The sequence below is a fragment of the Ipomoea nil genome, unplaced genomic scaffold (assembly GCF_001879475.1).
Source record: "Ipomoea nil cultivar Tokyo-kokei standard unplaced genomic scaffold, Asagao_1.1 scaffold0317, whole genome shotgun sequence".
NCBI lineage: Eukaryota > Viridiplantae > Streptophyta > Magnoliopsida > Solanales > Convolvulaceae > Ipomoea > Ipomoea nil.
Window position 1 is genome coordinate 5,077,890 of NW_017616745.1, and position 21,644 is coordinate 5,099,533.

At 33.2% G+C, this 21,644-nt stretch overlaps 1 protein-coding gene and 1 long non-coding RNA gene across 2 annotated transcripts; both read left to right on the forward strand.

Moving 5' to 3' along the window:
• The first annotated feature begins 5,117 nt into the window (after window positions 1-5,117).
• LOC109170506 (vesicle-associated protein 4-2-like) lies at window positions 5,118-8,342 on the forward strand. Its single transcript, XM_019319656.1, has 7 exons — window positions 5,118-5,466; window positions 6,904-6,974; window positions 7,128-7,209; window positions 7,299-7,414; window positions 7,494-7,571; window positions 7,677-7,796; window positions 7,957-8,342. The coding sequence occupies exons 1-7, from the start codon at window positions 5,223-5,225 to the stop codon at window positions 8,014-8,016; spliced, it is 771 nt and encodes a 256-aa protein (XP_019175201.1). The 5' UTR covers window positions 5,118-5,222; the 3' UTR covers window positions 8,017-8,342.
• Window positions 8,343-12,588: 4,246 nt separating this feature from the next.
• Window positions 12,589-12,994, forward strand: LOC109170524. The gene is made up of 3 exons (XR_002052449.1): window positions 12,589-12,620; window positions 12,722-12,743; window positions 12,951-12,994. It is a non-coding gene; the product is annotated as an uncharacterized LOC109170524 (long non-coding RNA).
• The last annotated feature ends 8,650 nt before the right edge of the window (window positions 12,995-21,644 follow it).

Here is a 21,644-nt window from a genome sequence, read left to right on the forward strand (position 1 = left end):
GTGTGTGTGTGTGTGTATATATATATATATATATATATATATATATATATATATATAAATAAATTAACTGTATAAGACTCCTTAATTATGGAGCCTTGGCTCCTAAATTAAGTAGCCTGCCCATCGGCATGCCTAGCGACTGGGCATTGCAAGCGTGCCTAGCTGATGAGCATTGCAATTGAAATTATGGAGCTAGGAGCCTCAAGGATCCATTCCTTACTTCTCCAACCGTGGGATAAATGGGAAAATAGATATAAATATAAATATGTATTTGTATAATAATAATAATAATAATAATAATAATAATAATAATAATAATTATTATTATTATTATTATTATTATTATTGTTATTATTATTATTATTATTGTTATTCTCTCACACACACACATACATATACATGTATATAAAAATAAATAAATAAATAAATAAATAAATAAATAAATAAATATATATATATATATATATATATATATATATATATATATATATATATATATAATATTCAGTATATCGTAATCATATTCATTATTATTATTATTATTATTATTATTATTATTATTATTATTATTATTATTATTATTTTGTATAAGGGTATTTATGTCTTTAAAACCTATTTCATTTCTATTCATTTAACCAACCAAACACTGAAATACAATTACTAAAGTCTATTCCTTCTGCCAACCAAACAACAGAATACAATTCCTATTCTATTCCTTACCTATTCCATTCCATGTGGAATAACATTCCTATTCCCTCCAAATTCATTCCGTGAACCAAACGTGCTGTAAGGGTCTTTGTCCTCATTCCTCTAAAGATTTTTAACCCAAAAAAGTTATTTTTCTTTACTTTTTATCAATCTAAACCTGCTTTTATTTAATTATTTATTTTTGACCTTGTGCAAATATGTATCCATGTTTTTTATATTTATATTTATATTAGTATTATTGTATTTTATATGTTGTTTTAGTTCTAGTTCGACGAGAGTAATATAGCTTGATTGCGCAACTATATTATTGTAAATTCATTTTATATTGAGAGATTGACGCTATAATGCTCCTAGCACCATTGGAAAGTAACGAATTGATTTTAAGGAAAGTGTGTTACACAGAACATGAATTTTCCTTGTTTTCATAGTGTTGTTGCTTTGTGATTATTTCTAATAATTTTAAATACCGTTATTTTATTTTATATTTTGATTTATCAACTTATTCAGAGCCAACAAAAAAAATCAATTTTCAACCGCTAAACATGTCAAGTTCTAAAATTTCAACCACTTTCTATTGGTCAAGTATTCAACGCTTTTTATAGTGAAATAGTATCAAGAATGATTTAAAATAAACTGAAAAGAGCAAATATCAATTTTGGTCACACGAGTATAACAAAATGTCAAATTTTTTCTTTTTGAAAGAGCAAAATGTCAGTTTTAGTTTACATGTTTATTTACTACCAATTTTTATCTACGATTGTTATTTTTGAGCCAAAATTAATCAAGTCGGCTACCCTTTGACTAAAACATTCCAAATTGTGTAATTTGTAAATGTATTTTCATCCATTCATGTATACTATGCCAATTCCATAAATGTATAAACTACCATCCAAAATATGCCAAGGCCTTTGTACATACTCCATTATTGCCGCCACATCCAGGTGAGGGTCCCACGGAGGATGGCTTCGCGGGCACATATCAACCGACAGGCTAATGAATAAGATGTCGGGCCGAATCAGGGACTCCCTAATCATTGGTGCTGGCACCTATACCTGCAAGCTGTGCGAAGTTTCCTGCACGGGCAAAGGCGAAGACATCCTCGCCCAAACGTGGCGGAGATAATGGAGTACAAATGTCTTGGCATATTTTGGATGGGAGTTCATACATTAATGGAATAAGCATATTATAGATGAATGAACGAAAATACTCTTACAAATTACATAGTCCGACGTGTTTTAGTTGAAGTGGTGACCCCGTGATAAATTTTGACACAAAAACTATAATCGTGGATAAAAATTGACAGTAATTAAACATATTAGACCAAAATGTCATTTTGCTAATACTCATGGGACCAAAATTGATATTTATTCAAATTAAAAATAAGCTTGCCCATGATCAAAATCTAGAGTCCCTTCAAACAAGTTACATTCAAGTTTTTATTACAATAATTGGTTTTAGTAAATTGTCCATCCTCCAGAAGATTTCATTCTATTTTCTTTATGCAAGTCAAGTATTCAAAATGAAAAAAGATAATAATAATAATAATAATAATAATAATAATAATAATAATAATAATAATAATAATAATAATAATAATAATAATAATAATAATAATAATAAAACAAATAAATAAAATAAAATTTTCCTTATTCCCATTAACAATAAATTAATCTTGAAAATTTTGCAATTTTGCATATAACTCCATTTATTTAATATTTTTTTAAATGCACCAACACTGCAAGTTCCTCCCACTGCACCCAGGTTGATGATCGATTCTTCTGACCCCTAGAAATTTTCATGGTCCATTCTCACCACTTTGAATTGTTTAATATACAGAAATATAATAATTAATCTCGCACTTATATTTAACTAATTCATTAATTATTATCCCATTTAAGCAAATATATTCCTCGTAGATTCGAAGTCATTTACATTATCTTCTTCAAAGTCAATTTTCAATTCTCCTACGCCATGGCCGGCAACTTCATTTTGAGTGCAACTGATCTTGAATGGGTCATAATTTCCTTTAAGAATTTTAATTTCTGAGGTGTTGAAAAAAATTTGTAATCATTACTTAATGGTGTATATATGGATAATTTTTGTTTTTATGTAATAGTTCATAAATCATAGAGGGAAGTAAACTGTGTGCATTAAGAAGAGCTGATGCAACGAACTTGATTGAAACAATGTTGATAATAATTGAACTTGTGACTATACACTACAAAAAAATGCAAAAATAGCGACGGACTGATTCTGTCGCTAAATAGGCGACATCCGTCGCTAAAGTGATTAGCGACGGAATTTATCCATCGCAAAAAGGCGCGTCGCTAGATCTTAGCGACACAAGTTAATTCTGTCGCTAAATTTAGCGACGGAAATTTCTGTTGCTATATGAAAACAATCCATCGCTATTTTCCTCTCCGCAACGATTTGATAACACAATTTGATCACTCGCTAATCCGTCGCTAAATATCTTTTTAACAAAAAAAAATTAAATATGTCACTAAATTGTCGCTATTCCGTCACTAATTTAGCAACAGAATAAGTCCGTCGCTAATTTAGCAACGGAATAAGTCCATCGTTAATTTAGCAACGGAATAAATCCGTCGCTAAATCCGTCGTTATTTTCGCATTTTTTTGTAGTGATCTGAGAATCAAAATAAAGAAAGAATTTTAATTTTATTTTTTAATAGCCATGGTCCCGGTCTAGTACCAGTTAATTTGTTTAGGTTCAGGTTCACGAATTGATAATTCGAACCTTCTTATTATTATTTTTTTCCTTCGTTCTCATGTATTTTTTCAAGGTCATAAATTAATACATATTACAATTATCAACCAACATGAGGAGTGTCTTCGTCAATAGGGGATGATAGTCAGGTGAACTCCTTTATTGTCCTCGATCGACATATTAAGGGTCCCAATCCTTGTTTAACTAGGGGTCTTTGTCCTCGTAAAGCTAAGGGTCCTTGTACTCATCCAACCAGGGGTCTTTGTCCTTATGAGGCTAAGCTAAGGGTCCTTGTTTGTGTCCCAACGAAGATCTTTATACCAAACATAGTTTAAGTCCTCAAGGATGTTTCAATTATTAAAACTTGCAAGCGTTGTGCATCTTCAACCTTTTGAACCACTTTAAATGTTGCTTGCATTAAATAAAACACTTGCAATTGTTTATCCAATCCATTGTTTAATGGCAAAATGAGAAAATGATTAGAAATAATTTGTATAGTACTTATTTCTGGTGGTTATATAAAATGCTAAAAAAAAAAAAAAAAAAAAAGTCAATAGGAAGACATAAACATTTGGGAGAATACACAAAAAATTCTAATCAAGCTTAGTTTACAAATTACAACATTATTGTTTTTTATCAATGTTTGCTTGGAAGTAGCCTAAGGACACAAGTTATTTAGTTTATGTTGGGTCAATCCAAATAAACCTAACTATATCTAACTATACACACAAAATTAAGATTAGGATTTGCATGATTTCAAATCAGAATTGACAATTCCGATTTCATGATTTGAGAACTAGAATCATGACCAATCCTAATGTTTGGTAGCCATACCATAAACAACACAAATCAAAGATTGAAAGTATGGAGTGCCAATTATTTGGATGGATATAATGGTAGAAATAGCTTTGGTTATGCATAGTTATTCATGTGCTCAATACTAATTATAGTGAAAGTATGATTTTTTTTTTTTAATTACACAGAGGCGTCTTTATGCACAATAATAAAATGTATTGACTATACTTCGACAGATCCAATCTCGATGTATGAAAATGACAGCAAATATCCAACTATACTTTTGGAGCAGAAATCAATTGAAGGTTATAGTAAACGGTTTTGAGATTGGTGATAATTAACTACTCCATATCTTTTATTTTACTAGTCAAGCGCTTAAATCCAAATGACCTTAGAAGTGATGAATAAATAGACATAATTTGTCCTACGAATAAGTAAATAATGTACAATCTAGAAGTGATTAAATGACATTGAAAGTAACAAAAAAATGGAGACATGTTCAAATGACTTTGTATCTTCATCCTTATTGAATCATATTCTATAAAAAATAGATAATAACTCCGATCCAACAAGTACAAAACAAATGCGTCCACGCTGATTAAAAATAAAAATAAATAAAAAATTAAAGACATTATTTTTAATTAATCAATAAATTAGATGGAGTATTATTCTCAAATGTCAAAAGACTAATTTTTATCAACACCATCTTATTCAAATTCGTTGCATAGTTTTTCTAGTAAAAAAAAAAAAAAAAAAAAACATTTCTGGTCAATAGTCAAGTCGTCGAGACTCCAAAAGCAAATTTGGTAGTGGCAATAACAAATCACCGAATGCCGCGTGGCGGCGCGTATTTACAAAATTTCCTCTGTTATAAATACTCGCTTCAAAATTCAAACCGTTCATACCTTCCCAACCAACCCGTTACAATTTTCCAACTCCGAGACTTTTTCAAACCAGAGCGCCGCCGGCCGCACTTACTTCCGGGGAACTCATGGCCTCCGCCGCCGCCGCCGGTAAGAATACCAAAGTCTTCGGTCTGTTTAAGCTCCCGTTCCGGAAGCCTTCTCCCCCTTCTACTTCTGGTTCACCCATAAACCTCCCTCAGTCTCACAGTCAGCGGCAAAGTCAAGGTCAAAATCCGCCGGGACCTCGCAAAGTCTCCACCGTAGTGCGCTCTTTTCTCCCCACGCCGCGCCGTTTGAAGCTCGATCCGGCGAAAAGGCTGTATTTTCCATGTACGCCACTCTGTGAATTTCTTCCATTTTTTTTCTTTATTTTATTATTATTATTATTATTATTAAAATTCCCTTTAGCTGTGCTCTGATGTAAATAACCTGCCTCTATGATGGAGTTAGATTTTTGGTTGTTTATTAATTGCTAAAAATTGGGCAATGATCAGTCTTTAAGGCAATTGCTTTAAAATGGAGGTTCTTGATTTATCGGCGAGAGATTATTAACTGTAATAACTTTGGGGTGTTTGTTATAGCTGATTGGGTTATTGCGTTTGACTAGTTGATAGCATTAGCTTATCGTAGAAAAGTATTTGGTAAATTAGCTTAGTTGATTATATACAAAATGACTTTTTAAAAAAGTTAATTGAAAAAGCTATTTTGAACAGTTTTTTGAATTTTAGCATTTTGGAGTTATAAGTTATTACAAAAGACTAATTAAACAAACACTCGTATTGATTGTTTAACCAAGTCAAACAGTTAATAGTGATCAAATAAGTCAAAATTGGCTGATAGACTAACTATTTTACCACCCAGGCCTGTGTGTTTTCAGTAAGAACTTTTTGAATTGACGCAAGACACAAGTTCTTTAAATGGGGGGAAAAGTTTGGACTTATGCATGCAGAAAAAATATAAAAAGAAAGAACTTTATGCTGGGAATCTTGTTTATTTTTTCTTTTCTCCTTGAAGTAAAGTGGAATGCAGGTGTTTTTGGTGTGTGTTGAACCATGGATTGTCACCTCAACTATTAGCTTCAAAGTTGTTGACTCCTAAAGGGAGTAGCCTATTGGCTTTCTCGGTTTGAGCAATTTAAGCTGGTTTTGAGCCAATCAATTATGAGCATTTAGGCTGGTTTACCTCCTTGTGATCCCGTGCACACCCTTGGTAGTGGCTGCAGGTTTCCCTTTTCACTAAAAAAAAGGTGTTAGTTTCATCAAATTAATGAGTTTATGGTAGAACATTCAGAATGTACAGATGGCTGTAAGAGATTCTATTCACCAGAATTGCTAATTATTGAACAAAAGTTATGATCTTTTACTATGATGGGACATTTATAAGTCTGAGTTTGTGGTAATGTTTTGTACACCTTAAATTTGGTTGTGTATAAATTTGTAGTTTTCCAACTTTCTGCATTCTACTTTTGAAAAGACCGACTCTGGAAGCTGGAATGTTCATTATGTCATGTGTTCTGTTCTTAGATTCAGAACTGTTGAACATCAAGCTTTGGACTTTGGATAAGAAAAATGCATAGTTGAATGCATATCGAAAGTTTTGTGACTTTTTGTCTGATTGGTCTTTTTCAATGTTTGCTAAAATTTTAGCTTTTCAGATGTTACAAATATCTGTTTTTTTCCTTCATTTAATAGTGTCTACTAAGCTTCAATTATGTGTGTTAGAATGGGCTAAATTGATGGTTCTTTTTCTTGTTTTGTGGGGCTACAGATGAACCTGGTAAACAAGTTCGAAGTGCTATTAAGATCAAGAATACTAGCAAGTCCCTTGTAGCTTTCAAGGTAGCAAAAATACTCAACTCGTTCTCCCTCATCCATTCGCTGCATTTTTGTTCATATTCTGAGTTTTTCGGGATTACCATTCTGCTTATATTATTGTATCCTTAAATATGCAGTCCGTTTTATCTGATTGATGATGTTTTCTTATGTTCCTAGTTCCAAACAACTTCACCGAAAAGCTGTTTCATGCGTCCTCCCGGGGCTGTTCTTGCTCCTGGCAAGAGTATTATAGCAACTGGTAATTAATCAACATTTATATTTGTCGAGTTATAACTGATCGATATTCTGTGAGTATCACTCTCTGATTTTTGCACCCCACTGCTCTAGTGTTCAAGTTTGTAGAGCCTCCGGAGAAGAACGAAAAACCTAATCAGAGAAACAAGGTGAAATTCAAAATCATGAGCCTCAAGGTTAAAGGAGACATGGAGTATAAACCCGAGCTGGTTAGTACCCTACTTCCCATTCTTGACATTCTCGGAGTTGAAACGTAAAAAAAAAATAATTATTTGTGATTCCTAACAGTTTGAAGAGCAAAGCGATCAAATAGCTAAGGAACAGATACTGCAGGTTGTTTTTCTTGATGTGGGGCGTCCTACTGCTGTGAGTAAAGATTCTTGCTTTTAGTTCGATATGGAAATGTGTATCTTTCGAAAATAATTGACTTTGATATGCTGTTTTAATCTCGCCCCCCGGGATTTCTTGTAGGCTTTAGAGAAACTCAAGCGCCAGCTGGCTGAAGCCGACGCTGCTGCTGAGGCCTCCAAGAAGCCAGCAAAAGATGCAGATCCACAGTTTATTGGCGAAGGACTTGTGGTTGATGAATGGGTAACTCATGAAACTCGAGATCCTTTTTCCTTGAAACCTAGGATTAAGATTTTAAGATTGTTTTTTTCACTTTACTGAACAACCTTATCGATCGACTCATGAAGAAACTCGAGACTGTTTTTCCTTGAAAGCTATGCTCACTTCATTTTGTTTTTTGCAGAAAGAACGAAGAGAACGATACCTAGCTCAACAGAACGCTGGATCTGTAGAATCGATATAGATAGCTGGGGCCTGGGGTGTCTTTCAGAATCTTGCACTCCAACTGGAAACTTCTGCAGAGTATAATTCAAACTTGCTATGAATTAAATGTATAGAATGTAGAAAGTATGGAGGCACAGTTTCCCCCTTCTGTGATATAATTTTGGTGTGAAAATCTTCCTCTCTAGTTAATGGTGCCAGAAAATAAAATGGCCATAGTTCTGGTATGTGCATCTGTTATTTGGACATCTTTTGTTGTCAAAGGCAAGCAATGTATGATGTACACATATATGGACTTCAACTTTTTTGTTGTCTAAATTAAAGGAAAAGGTGTTTGTCTCATTGTCATAATTCGAGAATTAAGATCGTTATTGCAGTAATATTTACTGTCTTAAAAAGTAAAATAGATTTAAAATTTTATATGTAAAAGGCAATTAATGGAGCATGAAATCCAATTAGGTAAAGAGGAGGTGGACTTCGCTAGAGGGAGTCAAATTAGACAAGATGAGGTGGGCTTGGCTAGAGCGGAATCCAATTAGGTAAGTGGGGAAAATTATGCTGTGCAACCGTTTGCAACATCCATGGTGCACACGGTTGCAAAAATGACGTTGTTTTGATTAAAAATGCGCGTCTCACTTAAAAAAAAAATCAGTTTCGATTCTCGATAATAACATTATGTTGTGCATAATTTGAACTATATATCCAGAATCAATGAACTAAAAATCCAGAATCAATGAACTAAAAATCCAGAATGAATGAATTAAAAATCCAGAATGAATGAACTAAAAATCCAGAATGAATGAACTAAATATCCATAATGAATGAACTAAATATCCAGCATGAATGAAAAAAAAAACAGTTTCGATTTCCGTTTAAATATCCAGAATGAATGAACTAAAAATCCAGAATGAATGAACTAAAAATCCAGAATGAATGAACAACATAATGTTATTGAGGGGAATCGAAACTAATTTTTTTTAAGTGGGACGCGCGTTTTTAGTCAAAACGACGTCGTTTTGCAATTGTGTGCACCATGCATGGTGCACACGGTTGCACAACATAACGATTGATATGTATCCTTAGCATAGGTGGTTTCAATAGTGATAAGTTAAATGAATGGTCAAGGTTTAAGTTTGGTTATCAACAATATTTTAAAGAAAAATTGGTCAAATAAGCTCTCAAACTTTACTTAAGAAGTCAATTAGGCCTCTAGACTTTTTAAGTAGCAATTAAACCCATCAGCATTGTATATTGGTGCAATGAAGTCTAAAACCGATGGTTTTTTTTTTTTTTTTTAAAGTCTAAAACCGATTAGTGACCTGCTATCACAGGTTTCACAGGTCACTTAGCGTTCCGGTCAACATTCTGGTCAACTTCAGCAATATTTCCTACAATAAAGTGACCGGCGAGCGTAGAACTGTCGTTAGTGAATCAACGGAGGAGAAGGCAACCCTCCGTTGATTCACCGGCAACTGTAGAACTTTATTGCCAGAATTATCACCGGAGTTGGCCGGAATGTTGACCAAAACCCTAGTGACCTGTGATAGCAGGTCACTAATCGGTTTTTGGACTTAATTACACCAAAATACAATGTTGATGGGTTCAATTGCTACTTTAAAAAATTTAGGGGCCTAATCGACTTTTTAGGTAAAGTTTGAGGGCTTATTTGACCATTTTCTCTATTTTTAAATATTTAATACAATACCTAATTACACAATAAATTTGAGGGTGGGAGTGGCGGTGGGGATACAGGTTAAACGTGCCGGGTTGAAAATTCTCCAACCCAACCCATCCAAAATACGGGTTAAACGGGTCCAACCCGTCGAGTTGAGCCCGTTTTGACAGCTCTATCAATAGTAGTATAAAAGGAAGGGGGGGTATCCATTTCAAACCATCATCAACTCTCCTTTGACCTTCCTCTATTTGTCATCAACTCCCAACCGACTAATAGTCAGTCCACCTTGGTTGGACTTGTATGATATATGGGTCATTTGAGCTTGGATTATTTTTATTTTTTTTTTTGAGGAAAAGCTTGGATTACTGATTATTTCTTCATTTTATTTATTCTACTTGTAAACTTTTTATCTTACAGTAACATAATTTTTTGTGGGTTTGATCCATTCGAATTCATTAGGTTAATCTATTTTAAAAGAATTCTACATGTAAATTTTGTTCGGGTGTGTTTGGTTCGCACATGGGAATTAGAATCGGGATGGGTATCAAATACTTGGTAATGGTAATGGGTTTTTGTGAAAGTATTTAACATGTTTGATAGTTGGGTGGAATGAGAATGGTTATTAATAGTAGTGCTTGAGAATGAATAAGGGAATGAAACCATTATTTTATTTGGGTATGAGTTTTTCAATTGATGGGGTATTCGAAACCTATAATAGTGTTCTAAAAACATATCAACCAAACAATAACAATCACTTTCATACTCATTCCTATGGGCAAAACCCATCAACTAAACACACCCTAGTACTACTGACACTACAGGGATGTCATTGATTTACAAGTACTTATTTAGCTGTAAAATTTTTTATTAAAAAACAAAAATTATGCCAAATTATAGATAAAATTTAGCTGAAATGTTTCATTCAACTATTCAAGTTTTGAAATTCTGTGGGCTGTTTGCCAAGATTATTGTTGTGGGGGACCTGCTTACTCCATTACTTCACCCCCACAATTATGCGCACATTTTTCACCCATAAATATACGATAAGTACAAAAAGTCGCCACAAAGTGATGAAACAGCCGTCGGATTTCCTCCAAAACCATGGCTTTTCCTCACAAAACCACCCTCCACGGCCACCTGATTATCCTCTGCATCTTCCTATATAAACAACTCTCCCCGCTTTCCGCCATATCTGCACTTCACGTCTTCAAAACAACGTTAAATTCGTGAAAGTCTTGGTATCAATTCTCGGCGATCGAGACAGTAATAAACTGAACATTATGAGTTGCATTAGCAGAGTTTGTCGTATGGCGGTGGCTAGTATCGCCGCGACGGAAACCCAGACCGAGCAGTGCTCGAAATACTGCACCGCGTTCCGGGCGTTCCGGCCGAGCAAGGCTGTCGGCGCCGGCGCCGGCGACGGAGAATTGAAGAGGAGGAAATTAGAGGTGGATGAGGAGTCTGTCCGGAAAGTGATGCTTCTGAACTGCTGGACACAGAGCTAGCTAGCTACCATGAATTGTGTTTAATTTGCAGCGAGCGAGCTGAGATTCCTTAGCGTTTTGCTGCTTTGCATGAAACATGCATGTCTGCCCCGCAGCTTCATTAATCTCGTCGAACTATGGGGAAAACGTAGGATTATAACTTGATGATGATGATGATGAGATGGAGCCATGGCGGCAGGGCGTACAGCTTCTCAAATTACATATGGAGATCGATCGATCGATGATGCATATGTGATATGTCTCTCCAGTAAAGAGAAGATTACCTTGTAAATTTTGATCTTTATATAGTCATATATATACTCATCAATATGTAATATATTGACATGTTCAATATTAATATTTGTGTTGCCCCATCCATATAGTCACAACTGAAAATTTTACAAATCCCCACCAAGACATATTGATGATCGGTAAAAGGGTATTTGGGGTAATTCAATCAAGTTGGTAGAGTAATTAATTTGATAATAATTATCAATTTTTGAGTTCAAAACTCTGGTCAGAACTTGGTTTGATGAATATTTCGTATTCAATATATAAACCCTAAGTGACTTGAATAATGAAATGCACAATATGTTTCAAGTAGTTGTTTGTCATTTTACATAAGTGGGTGTTCAATATATAATACTATAATGCAATAATGCATAAATATTCTATTAATTGTTTGTAAATATGACAACATATACTTTGTAGTTATACAATAAGTTAGTTTCGAGCTTTAAATTCCTCAATCTTTCTGTGAGAACTTGTGAACTAACATGAATGCACACAATTGTTTATATAATGCACAAAAAAACTATTCCAAGAAAGTTATAATGTGCATTGTATACTGTAGGTTCTCACGGGACAAAAGGTCAACAATCCAGAATGAAGATAAATTAAAAAAAAATGTGATGGCATTATGGTAATTTTGCATATTGTTGAAAGATTAATGTGTGACAGTATGGTCATTTTGCGTATTTTCAAAGCTTAAGGTGCGTCGTTTTAACACTTAATGTGCGTCAATTTTACACTCGAAAGCTTAATGTGCGTAATTATAAAGGTTAAAATTCGTCATTTTAACACTTAAGGTGCGTCATTTCAACACTTAAGGTGCATCATTTTAAAACTTAAGGTGCGTTATTTTTAACACTGAAGGTGCGCCATTTTAACACTTAAGGTGCATCATTTCAACACTTAAGGTGCATCATTTTAAGACTTAAGGTGCGTTATTTTTAACACTAAAGGTGCGCCATTTTAACACTTAAGGTGCATCATTTCAACACTTAAGGTGCATCATTTTAAGACTTAAGGTACGTCATTTTTAACACTTAAGGTGCGTCATTTTTAACACTGAAGGTGCGCCATTTTAACACTTAGGGTGCATCATTTTTAACACTGAAGGTACGCCATTTTAACACTTAAGGTGCGTCATTTCAACAATTAAGGTGCATCATTTTAAGACTTAAGGTTCGTCATTTTAACACTGAAGATGCGCATTTTAACACTTAAGGTGCGCCATTTTAAGTTTTAACACTTAAGGTGCGGCATTTTAAGTTTTAACACTGAAGGTGCGCCATTTTAACACTTAAGGTGCGTCATTTCAACACTTAAGGTGCATCATTTTAAGACTTAAAGTGCGTTATTTTTAACATTGAAGGTGCGCCATTTTAACACTTAAGGTGCGTCATTTCAACACTTAAGGTACGTCACTTTTAACACTTAAGATGCGTCATTTTTAACACTAAATGTGCGTCATTTTAACATTTAAGGTGCATCATATCATTTTTAACATTGAAGGTGCGCCATTTTAACACTTAAGGTGCATCATTTTAAGACTTAAGTGCGTCATTTTGACACTGAAGATGCGCATTTTAACACTTAAGGTGCGCCATTTTAAGTTTTAACACTTAAGGTGCGTCATTTTAAGTTTTAACACTTAATGTGCGTCATTTTAACACTTAAGGTGCACCAATTCAACATTACTTAAGGTGCATTAACGTGCATCACTTGAACAATCGTATGAGGAGAATGAACCAGTTTATAGGAAACACTTTTCTTTTTTTCTTTTTTTTTTTAAAGTTCATTGATTTGAGACGTTAATATAAATTTGATCAATAGTTCATATCTCATCTTATCTTTCATCTGGAGGACTCGTCGCACATTAACCATCATATCTTTTATATATATATATATATATATATATATATATATATATATATATATATATATATATATATATATATATATAATATATTCCATGAAAATTCACATGATATTCCATGTCATTCTCTTTGGATAATCCGCCAATCCTTTTCAACTCCATGGCCTGCAATTAAGCTGCACCTGTACTCGATTTAATCGCCACAAAACATGCCTATGTTTCCTTAATTATATTCTTCTAACTGCATGTAACTGTATATTACAAGCTAAGCAGCTGCCAGTTGTGGTTATCATCAAATCCAAAGTTGAAGATGGCCAAAGGATTCAGCAGAGCTTCCATGTTTCAAATCATAGCTTCCTTATTCTTACTTGTCGTCTTTGCCTTGGCTGAAACCAACCCCTTCATTAGAGGTATATTAATTAGAGTTAGTTCCATTTTTGGTCCTAGATTTAATTTATATTTGACAATCCACTTTTAGTCCTCCCTGTTAATTTCATTTTCTGTTCTAGTATTATTGTGGCATCACCATTTTTGGTCCCCCGTCAACAAAATCATTGAAATAACGTTAAACACAAGGTCATTTCAATCATTTTTATAAAAAGTAGGTTAACCCAATATCTTTTTTATTTTTTATTTTTTTTAAAAAATTCATAATTGAAGACCTAAATGCCCTTATATTTTACGAAATTTAAATGGTTTTATTGATGGAGGATAAAAAACATGCCACTATCATACTAGGACCAAAGAAAGATGGTTTGAAAAAAAATGACTAAAAGTTAAATGCCAACTATAAATCTAGGACAAAAAATAGAATTAACTCTATTAATTATGTAGAAATAGAATTAACTCTATTAATTATATATGTAGTACTAGGTAGTCGTTATATACTTTCAAAAGTCTTTTTTTTTTTTTTTTTTTTTTTTTTTTTTTTTTTTTTTTTTCAATTTTACAAAAATATTATAAGTTCAATCCTTCATACGAACCCTCGATCTAGTGCCATTAGATTTAAAAGAAAGAAATGATATTACTTAGATGTTCATATATATATATATATATATATATATATATATACACACATACATAAAACGTAACCATGTTTAGCCAGCTAAAAGCTAGATTGGCTTGGTAGAAGGGTGAAATTTTAATATTTTTATAAAGTTGGGCGTGATATTTGCAACTTCTTTTTTGAAATTTTAATATTTTTATAAAGTTGGGCGTGATATTTGCAACTTCTTTTTTGAAAAGCCTAAAAACGAGAATCAAAATGACTAGTGACATGGTGCCGCAAAGTATTCCGTGGACTTGAATCCACCTTATAAGGTGAATTTGCATCTAAATGTTCACAGTTTATTTTTAAAAAATTTACAATTTATATATTACAAACACATATTTTCAAAAAAAAAAAATATATTACAAACACATAATATTAATATATATGTAATTGATTATCTTGTATTGTATTATGTGCTTTGACTTAAAAACACAATTTATATTTTAGAAGTTCGCAATTTCAATATTAAAAATACACAATTTATACGTCGTTTAGAACCAGGAACAACCTTGCAAGGTGGACCATGGTCCATGGTATAACAACTCATGTATAATGACAAATTATTCAGTGGACCCGAGTCTACCTTGCAGGTGGATTCGAATATAAAAATACACAATTTACATATTTAATCTTCACAATTACTGGATATTCACAATTTGAATTGTGAACATTCAGTATGTAAATTTTGTATTTTGGACCTGGATCCACCATGCAAGGTGGACCCAAGTCCATGGTATAACTGCTGATGTATAATCTATGAGACGAGTAGGGTCAAGAGAATTTTGGGTTTTATGGTATATGGGTTTAGTAATTTTATTTCTTACAAACTGTTTATTACAGTTTTGTTATAAAATATAACATTTATACTATAAAGTATTACATATAAGATTTAAAGTATTAATTATATATGCAATTCTACTATTCAATGAAACTTAAGTTCCTATAAATTGTCTATTATAGTTTTTCGATAAAGTACTACATTTATGATTTATGCTATAAAGTAATATATATATATATATATATATATATATATATATATATATATATATAAAACTTAAAATAATGATGATATTTGCAATATGTTATGTTATTACTTTATAGCTTGTAAAATGTATATTACATTTATTTATAAAATATTATACATTGGGTTTAAAGTATTGATTATATCTACAATTATGTTATTTTATTACTTTATTTCATGCAAATTATTTATTACGTACAATTTTGTTATAAAATACTATAGTTATGATATAAAATAAAATTTAAAATATTAATGATATCTACAATTCTATTATGTTATTACTTTATTTTTTGCAAAATTGTCTACTACAATTTTACGTATACTATAGTTATAATATAAAGTATTATATATAAAATTTAAAGTATTAATTATATTTACAATTCAATTATGATCTTTTTTTATTGTTATTATATTTGACTCGTTTCAGTTATTAAGACTCACGATCTCAAAATTTGAGCCTCCCAAGTCAATCTCACTCATTATATTGTTTTTTTTTTTTTTTTTTTTTTTTGGGGTCCTCAAAACATATATAGTGATTAATGGGACAACAACATCATGTTTCACGGTGGTGAGAGTGAAGGAAGGAGACACGTGCTTCGACATTGCCAAGACGTTTAATGTAAGCACTACATTATTTGGGTGGCATAACTTGCAATTCAATGACAATGCTGCAATTCAATGAAATAATAAATTACGTTACTTGGTTAGATAGAATTGCGTTTAATGGAATTACAATTTCCTCAATTCAATATATTGCTATTCATATGTCCCCGATGTCCTACAAAGAAAAGAAAAAAAAAATGATATATTTGCATTTGGATAATTTTTTTTTTTTGAAATACTTGTGATTCTTTACAAGGTAGTATCTGTTCTATACTTTCTCAAACATTTTCAGCACAAAGAATCTAAATCCCCACCACCTGAGTTCAAATTTATGACCATCCATTTGGATGGGTAACTGGGATGCTATCACACTACATGGTAGTTGGCTATTTGCATTTGATATTATTATTAATATTATTACAAAAGGACATTTTAATCTTTATATTATTTCTTCCATTTCTATTCCAAATAATTTTATTTACCCCTACCAACAATGTAATTTTTATTCATACTCCGTACTTTATTTTTACCTTATACTTTTTCCACCGAATTACAATTTCTTTCTCCCTTAATTCCTTTTTTTCCAACCAAACTCCTAAAGATTTCAATGCCATAAACCCAAACCTCTACTGCACTGCCCTCTTCATCGGCCAATGGCTTTACATTGAAGGGACTGTCAATTGAACTTAGACAATATTGTAACCTTAACAATATAGCATTGAGATACGTTTTGTATGGGCTAGCAACCTTTATATGCATGCATGATGCATGTATGATGTATCTCATTTAATAATAACAAATAATGTTTTCTTCTTTCTGTTGGAGCTTCAATTTCAATAATGTTTGTATAAAGTGTGATCCGTTAAATTAAATAGTAAGTTTACAATGTTATATGACATAATTGATTGAAATATGGAAAGAAAATGTGTTTAATTACATTACTAATTAAGTTAAAAAGAAAAGGGTAGTTTCTCGACTTTTTGGCTAGATGGCATGTAGTGACTCTCATGAGATCAAGCCTCAGATCTGTTCATATACTTTCTCAACCTACTGAAACACAAAGAACCAATAACGCCTAATACAACCTAATGATATTTAAACAATCTAATGATATTTAAACAGGGTAGATTATTGAATGTGAATGGATCTTTGGTGCGGCTACTCACAAACGTTTTGGTGCTGCTTTGCATGAAACATGTCGATCTGCAGCTTCATTAATCTCGTCGAACTATGGGGAAAACGACGTAGGATAACTTGATGATGATGATGAGATGGAGCCATGGCGGCAGCGCGTACAGCTTCTCAAATTACATATGGAGATCGATCGATGATAGATGCATATGTGTCTCCAGTAAAGAGAAGATCACCTTATAAATTTTGATCTTTATATAGTCATATATATACTCATCAATATGTAATATATTGACATGTTCAATGGTAATATTTGTCTTGCCCCATCCATATAGTCACAACTGAAAATTTTACAAATCCTGACATATTGATCAGTAAAAGGGTATTTGGGTAATTCAATCTAGTAAGATAATTAGTTTGTTAATAATTATCAACTTTTGAGTTCGAAACTCCAGTGAGAACTTGGTTTGATGAATATTTCGTATTCAATTTATAAATCCTAAAGTGACTTGAACAATGAAATGCACAATATATGTTTCTAGTAGTTATTTGTCATTTTACATAAGTGGGTGTTCAATTATAATACTATAATGCATAAATATTCTATTAATTGTTTGTAAATATGACAACATATACTTTAATTTGTACTTATACAATAAGTTAGTGATCCAGCTTACAACTCTCTCTCCCTCTCGCCCTCTCTCTCTCTCTCTCTCTCTCTCTATATATATATATATATATATATATATATATATATATATATATATAGGAGTGCGTTCAAGTGCGAACGGTGCGTCTAGAAGAGAACTCAGAACGCATGACATTCATCCACGTGTCCAGATCTAACGGATGAGAAGTATTGATTTAAAAAAAAAAACACAATGACATTTTCGTAAATAATTGAACATCATACCAAAGTGCAAGTAAAATGTATTACAAGTGCAAGCAGTAGTTTCATATAGTGCACCTCAGTGCAAGTAAAATGTATTACAAGTGCATGTAAAATGTATTACAAGTGCAAGTAATATTTACATTGAGCACCAATACTAAGTACACCTAACGTTATAATTAGTTGCACCTAGGTGCACGAATGTTAACGAGGTAAATTACTTGCACTTGTAAGTGATTTTACTTGCATTTTTACATGCAAAGGTGCACCGTCTACTTGCACTTATAACACATTTACTTGCACCAAAGTTCGAGTTATTTACAAAAATATTACCGCGTTGTTTTTTTTTTTAAAAAAAAAAAAATTATATCTGATTCATTAATCGGACGCATGCATTGTAATTCTTACCCAGTTGAAAATTTTGAGATTTTTTTTTTTATTATAGAGAAGTGGTTAGAAACATAAGGTAGGTAGTAATATATTTTTTTAAAAAAAAAAAAAAAAAAAAAAAGACAATTCCGACCACTTTGAGAATTCAAAATTTTTTTTGCCACTATTGACCATCACTCGGTAAAAATAGTGGGTAATACCAACTACCAACAAAAGTTATCAAAAAACTTAGTTGATCAACGCGTCATAGTCATAAAAGTTGTAAAATTTGCTAATCTTCACTTTTGTTTTGGTTAGTTTGAGAAAAGTAGTTGATAATTGGTGAATTTCTAATAGTGCATGTCGCATTGAACAAGATAAACATATTTTGTTTCTAGTATTTTTTTTTTTTTTTTTATCATTGCCTTATTATAACGATTTATTATTTTTTTATGACTTCACCCGTTCACCACATTACATAGTTATAATGCAGACTTTTATGCATGCGTTATGACATGATAATCGAATCAAATTATAAAAAGTAAAAAAAACAAAAAAACTTGATTATTTAATTTCTTTGTGAAAATTATATTCACATGATATTCCATGTCATTATTCTCTTTGGATAATCCACCAATCCTTTTCAACTCCATGGCCTGCAAGCAGCACCTGTACTCGATCTAATCGCCACAAAACAATGCCCCTATGTTTCCTTATTTGTTACATTCTTCAAACTCTATATATTCTTCTAACTCCATATATATATATATTACAAGCTAGCAGCTGGCAGTTGTGGTTATCATCAAATAATCCCAGAGGTAAAATCCAAAGTTGAAGATGGGCAAGGGATTCAGCAGAGCTTCCATGTTTCAAATCATAGCTTCCTTATTCGTACTTGTCGTCTTTGCCATGGCTGAAACCCAACCCTTCTTTGGAGGTATTAATTGTGTGTTACTAGTTTTGTTTTATACTATATTATATATAAAACTTAAAGTATTGATTATATCTGAAATTCTGTTATGATCAATTTTTATCATATTTAACCAGTTTCATTTATTGAGACTCGTGAGACGGTCTGACAAGAAACTAACCGGCCATAATTACATTATGGAAAATGTATAGGCAAATCTTACTAAATGTGACCTTGTTTTGATTAACTGCTTTTCAAGATCAGAAAGATTCTAATTCATCAACCAATTCATGAATTAAGATGATACATTAAACCAAAATTTGAGCCTCCCGAGTCAATCTCACTCATTATGTTTTTTTGTTTTTCCTCAATATATATATAGGGATTATTGGGGCACCGGCGGCACCGCCGGCACCGCCATCATGTTTCACGGTGGTGGGAGTGAAGGAAGGAGACACGTGCTTCGACATTGCCAAGACGTTTAATGTTAGCACTAAAGATTTCAATGGCATAAACCCAAACCTCAACTGTACTGCCCTCTTCATCGGCCAATGGCTTTGCATTGAAGGGACTGTCAATTGAACTTAGACAACAACAACGTTGTAACCTTAATTAAGAATATAATATGCAGCATTGAGATGCGTTTTGTATGGGGTAAAGTGGCCTCCATCTTGGCTAGCTACCTTTATATGCATGCATGTATCATGTATCTCATTCAATAATAATAACAAATTAAATAATGTTTTCTTGTTTCCATGTGAGCTTCAATTCCAATGTTTGTATTAACTTATTGTTGGAGGATGAGAATAAATAAGCAGATTTAGCATAGGGAGTTAGTTGTCATTCCTTTCTTCTTCTTCTGTGTATATAATGTAAAGTGAAGTTTTCTTCAATACAATCTTCTTCTTCTTCAATTTGTTCTCTCTGCTTCTCATTCAATCATGTAGTTCACTATTCCAACATGGTATCAGAGCGGCGAGGAAGCCACGCCGCCGCTGTCACCGTCGCCGAAAAATCGAGTCAAAGCACGGCTCATCCGGTGATGTCGATTGTTAAATCCCTAATTCGCGCATCGCCAATCAATCCGATTGCTACGTAGAGTAGTCAATTATTAGCAACGATTCCGTAGAGGAATCTAGAAGATAAGGAGAATCCGATTGCTCGAACCTCCCCAGCCGCAGAGGAAGGAGTTCGTAGCTCACATCGGTTGAAGCAGATGGAGCAGTCCTCCGATTCAGCCATAGCCGTAGCCGATCAGCAGCGGAATGCGATCCAGGAAGCTTGTCCGTCGTTTCCGGTCATTCAATCATCAGTTCAGGTTCAGATGACCTCCACAACCGTTCCGCAACGGAAGGAAGGAGTTCTTAGCCAAAAACAGATGGAACAATCCTCCGATTCAGCCACAGTGGTTGTGTCTTTCAATCCGAAATTTCGGAGAGAAACGGAGAATAGTATGGCCGGCAGTTCTCTGTCTCGCGGTTACCTTCGAGCCAATGACCGCCGTTGGTGAGGAGACGGTGCCGGGATTGGAGCCGCAGGAGATGCGGCGGGAGGTAACAGCTCAGAATTTATTGAAACTTTTAAACAATTTTAAGTTTGTTTTGAATGAGCATTCAATTGCTCTTGGAATTGTTGCATATGTAACAACTGGAGGACCAAAATCTGATGGTGCTGATATTGTTGGGCAAGTAGAGAGCACTGAATTGTTGTTAGATGCTTCAAATGAATCAAAGCTAGTACGGATATTGAAGGGAAATAGCCCAGGAGTTGATATTTGTCTGGTGGAGTCTGGTGATGCTGAGAAGGGAGATGCATTGTATGCCATGGAGTTTGCACTTCCATTGGAAAAGTTGACTAACGAGAAACTTGCCCATGAATGTTCTGGTATGCTCTTCTGTTTTACTACTTATACAAGTCCTGATTTGCAGAATAGAAGAATGAAAGCTGGTTTACATCTTCTGAGCTGTAGTCAAACCCAAAGCTTATGAAGTTGAAGGAATGGCTACCAGGGTGCTGATCTCACAATGAGAAATAATGCACCATGCTTGAATGAATGATATAGAGCTGATTGTGTACAATTTGTGAAGTTTGAAGTTTACAGAAATGTGGGGGAATAAGTTCCACCAAGCTTGATGGACCTTTGAGATAATTACAAAGTTGGATTCTTATGTTGAACAGAAAATAAGGAAGGGTTAGGATTAATCTGATTCTGGGGCTAAGTGGTTGATGCTAAGTGGTTGATTCTATGTTGGAAATGAGGCCCTTAGCTGATCTGAGTTCTATGAGAATGAAACCTGCAGCAGAACATTTAAACTTTTAAAGTTGAGGTGTTTTGCTGCCATGAAGTTGATCCTTC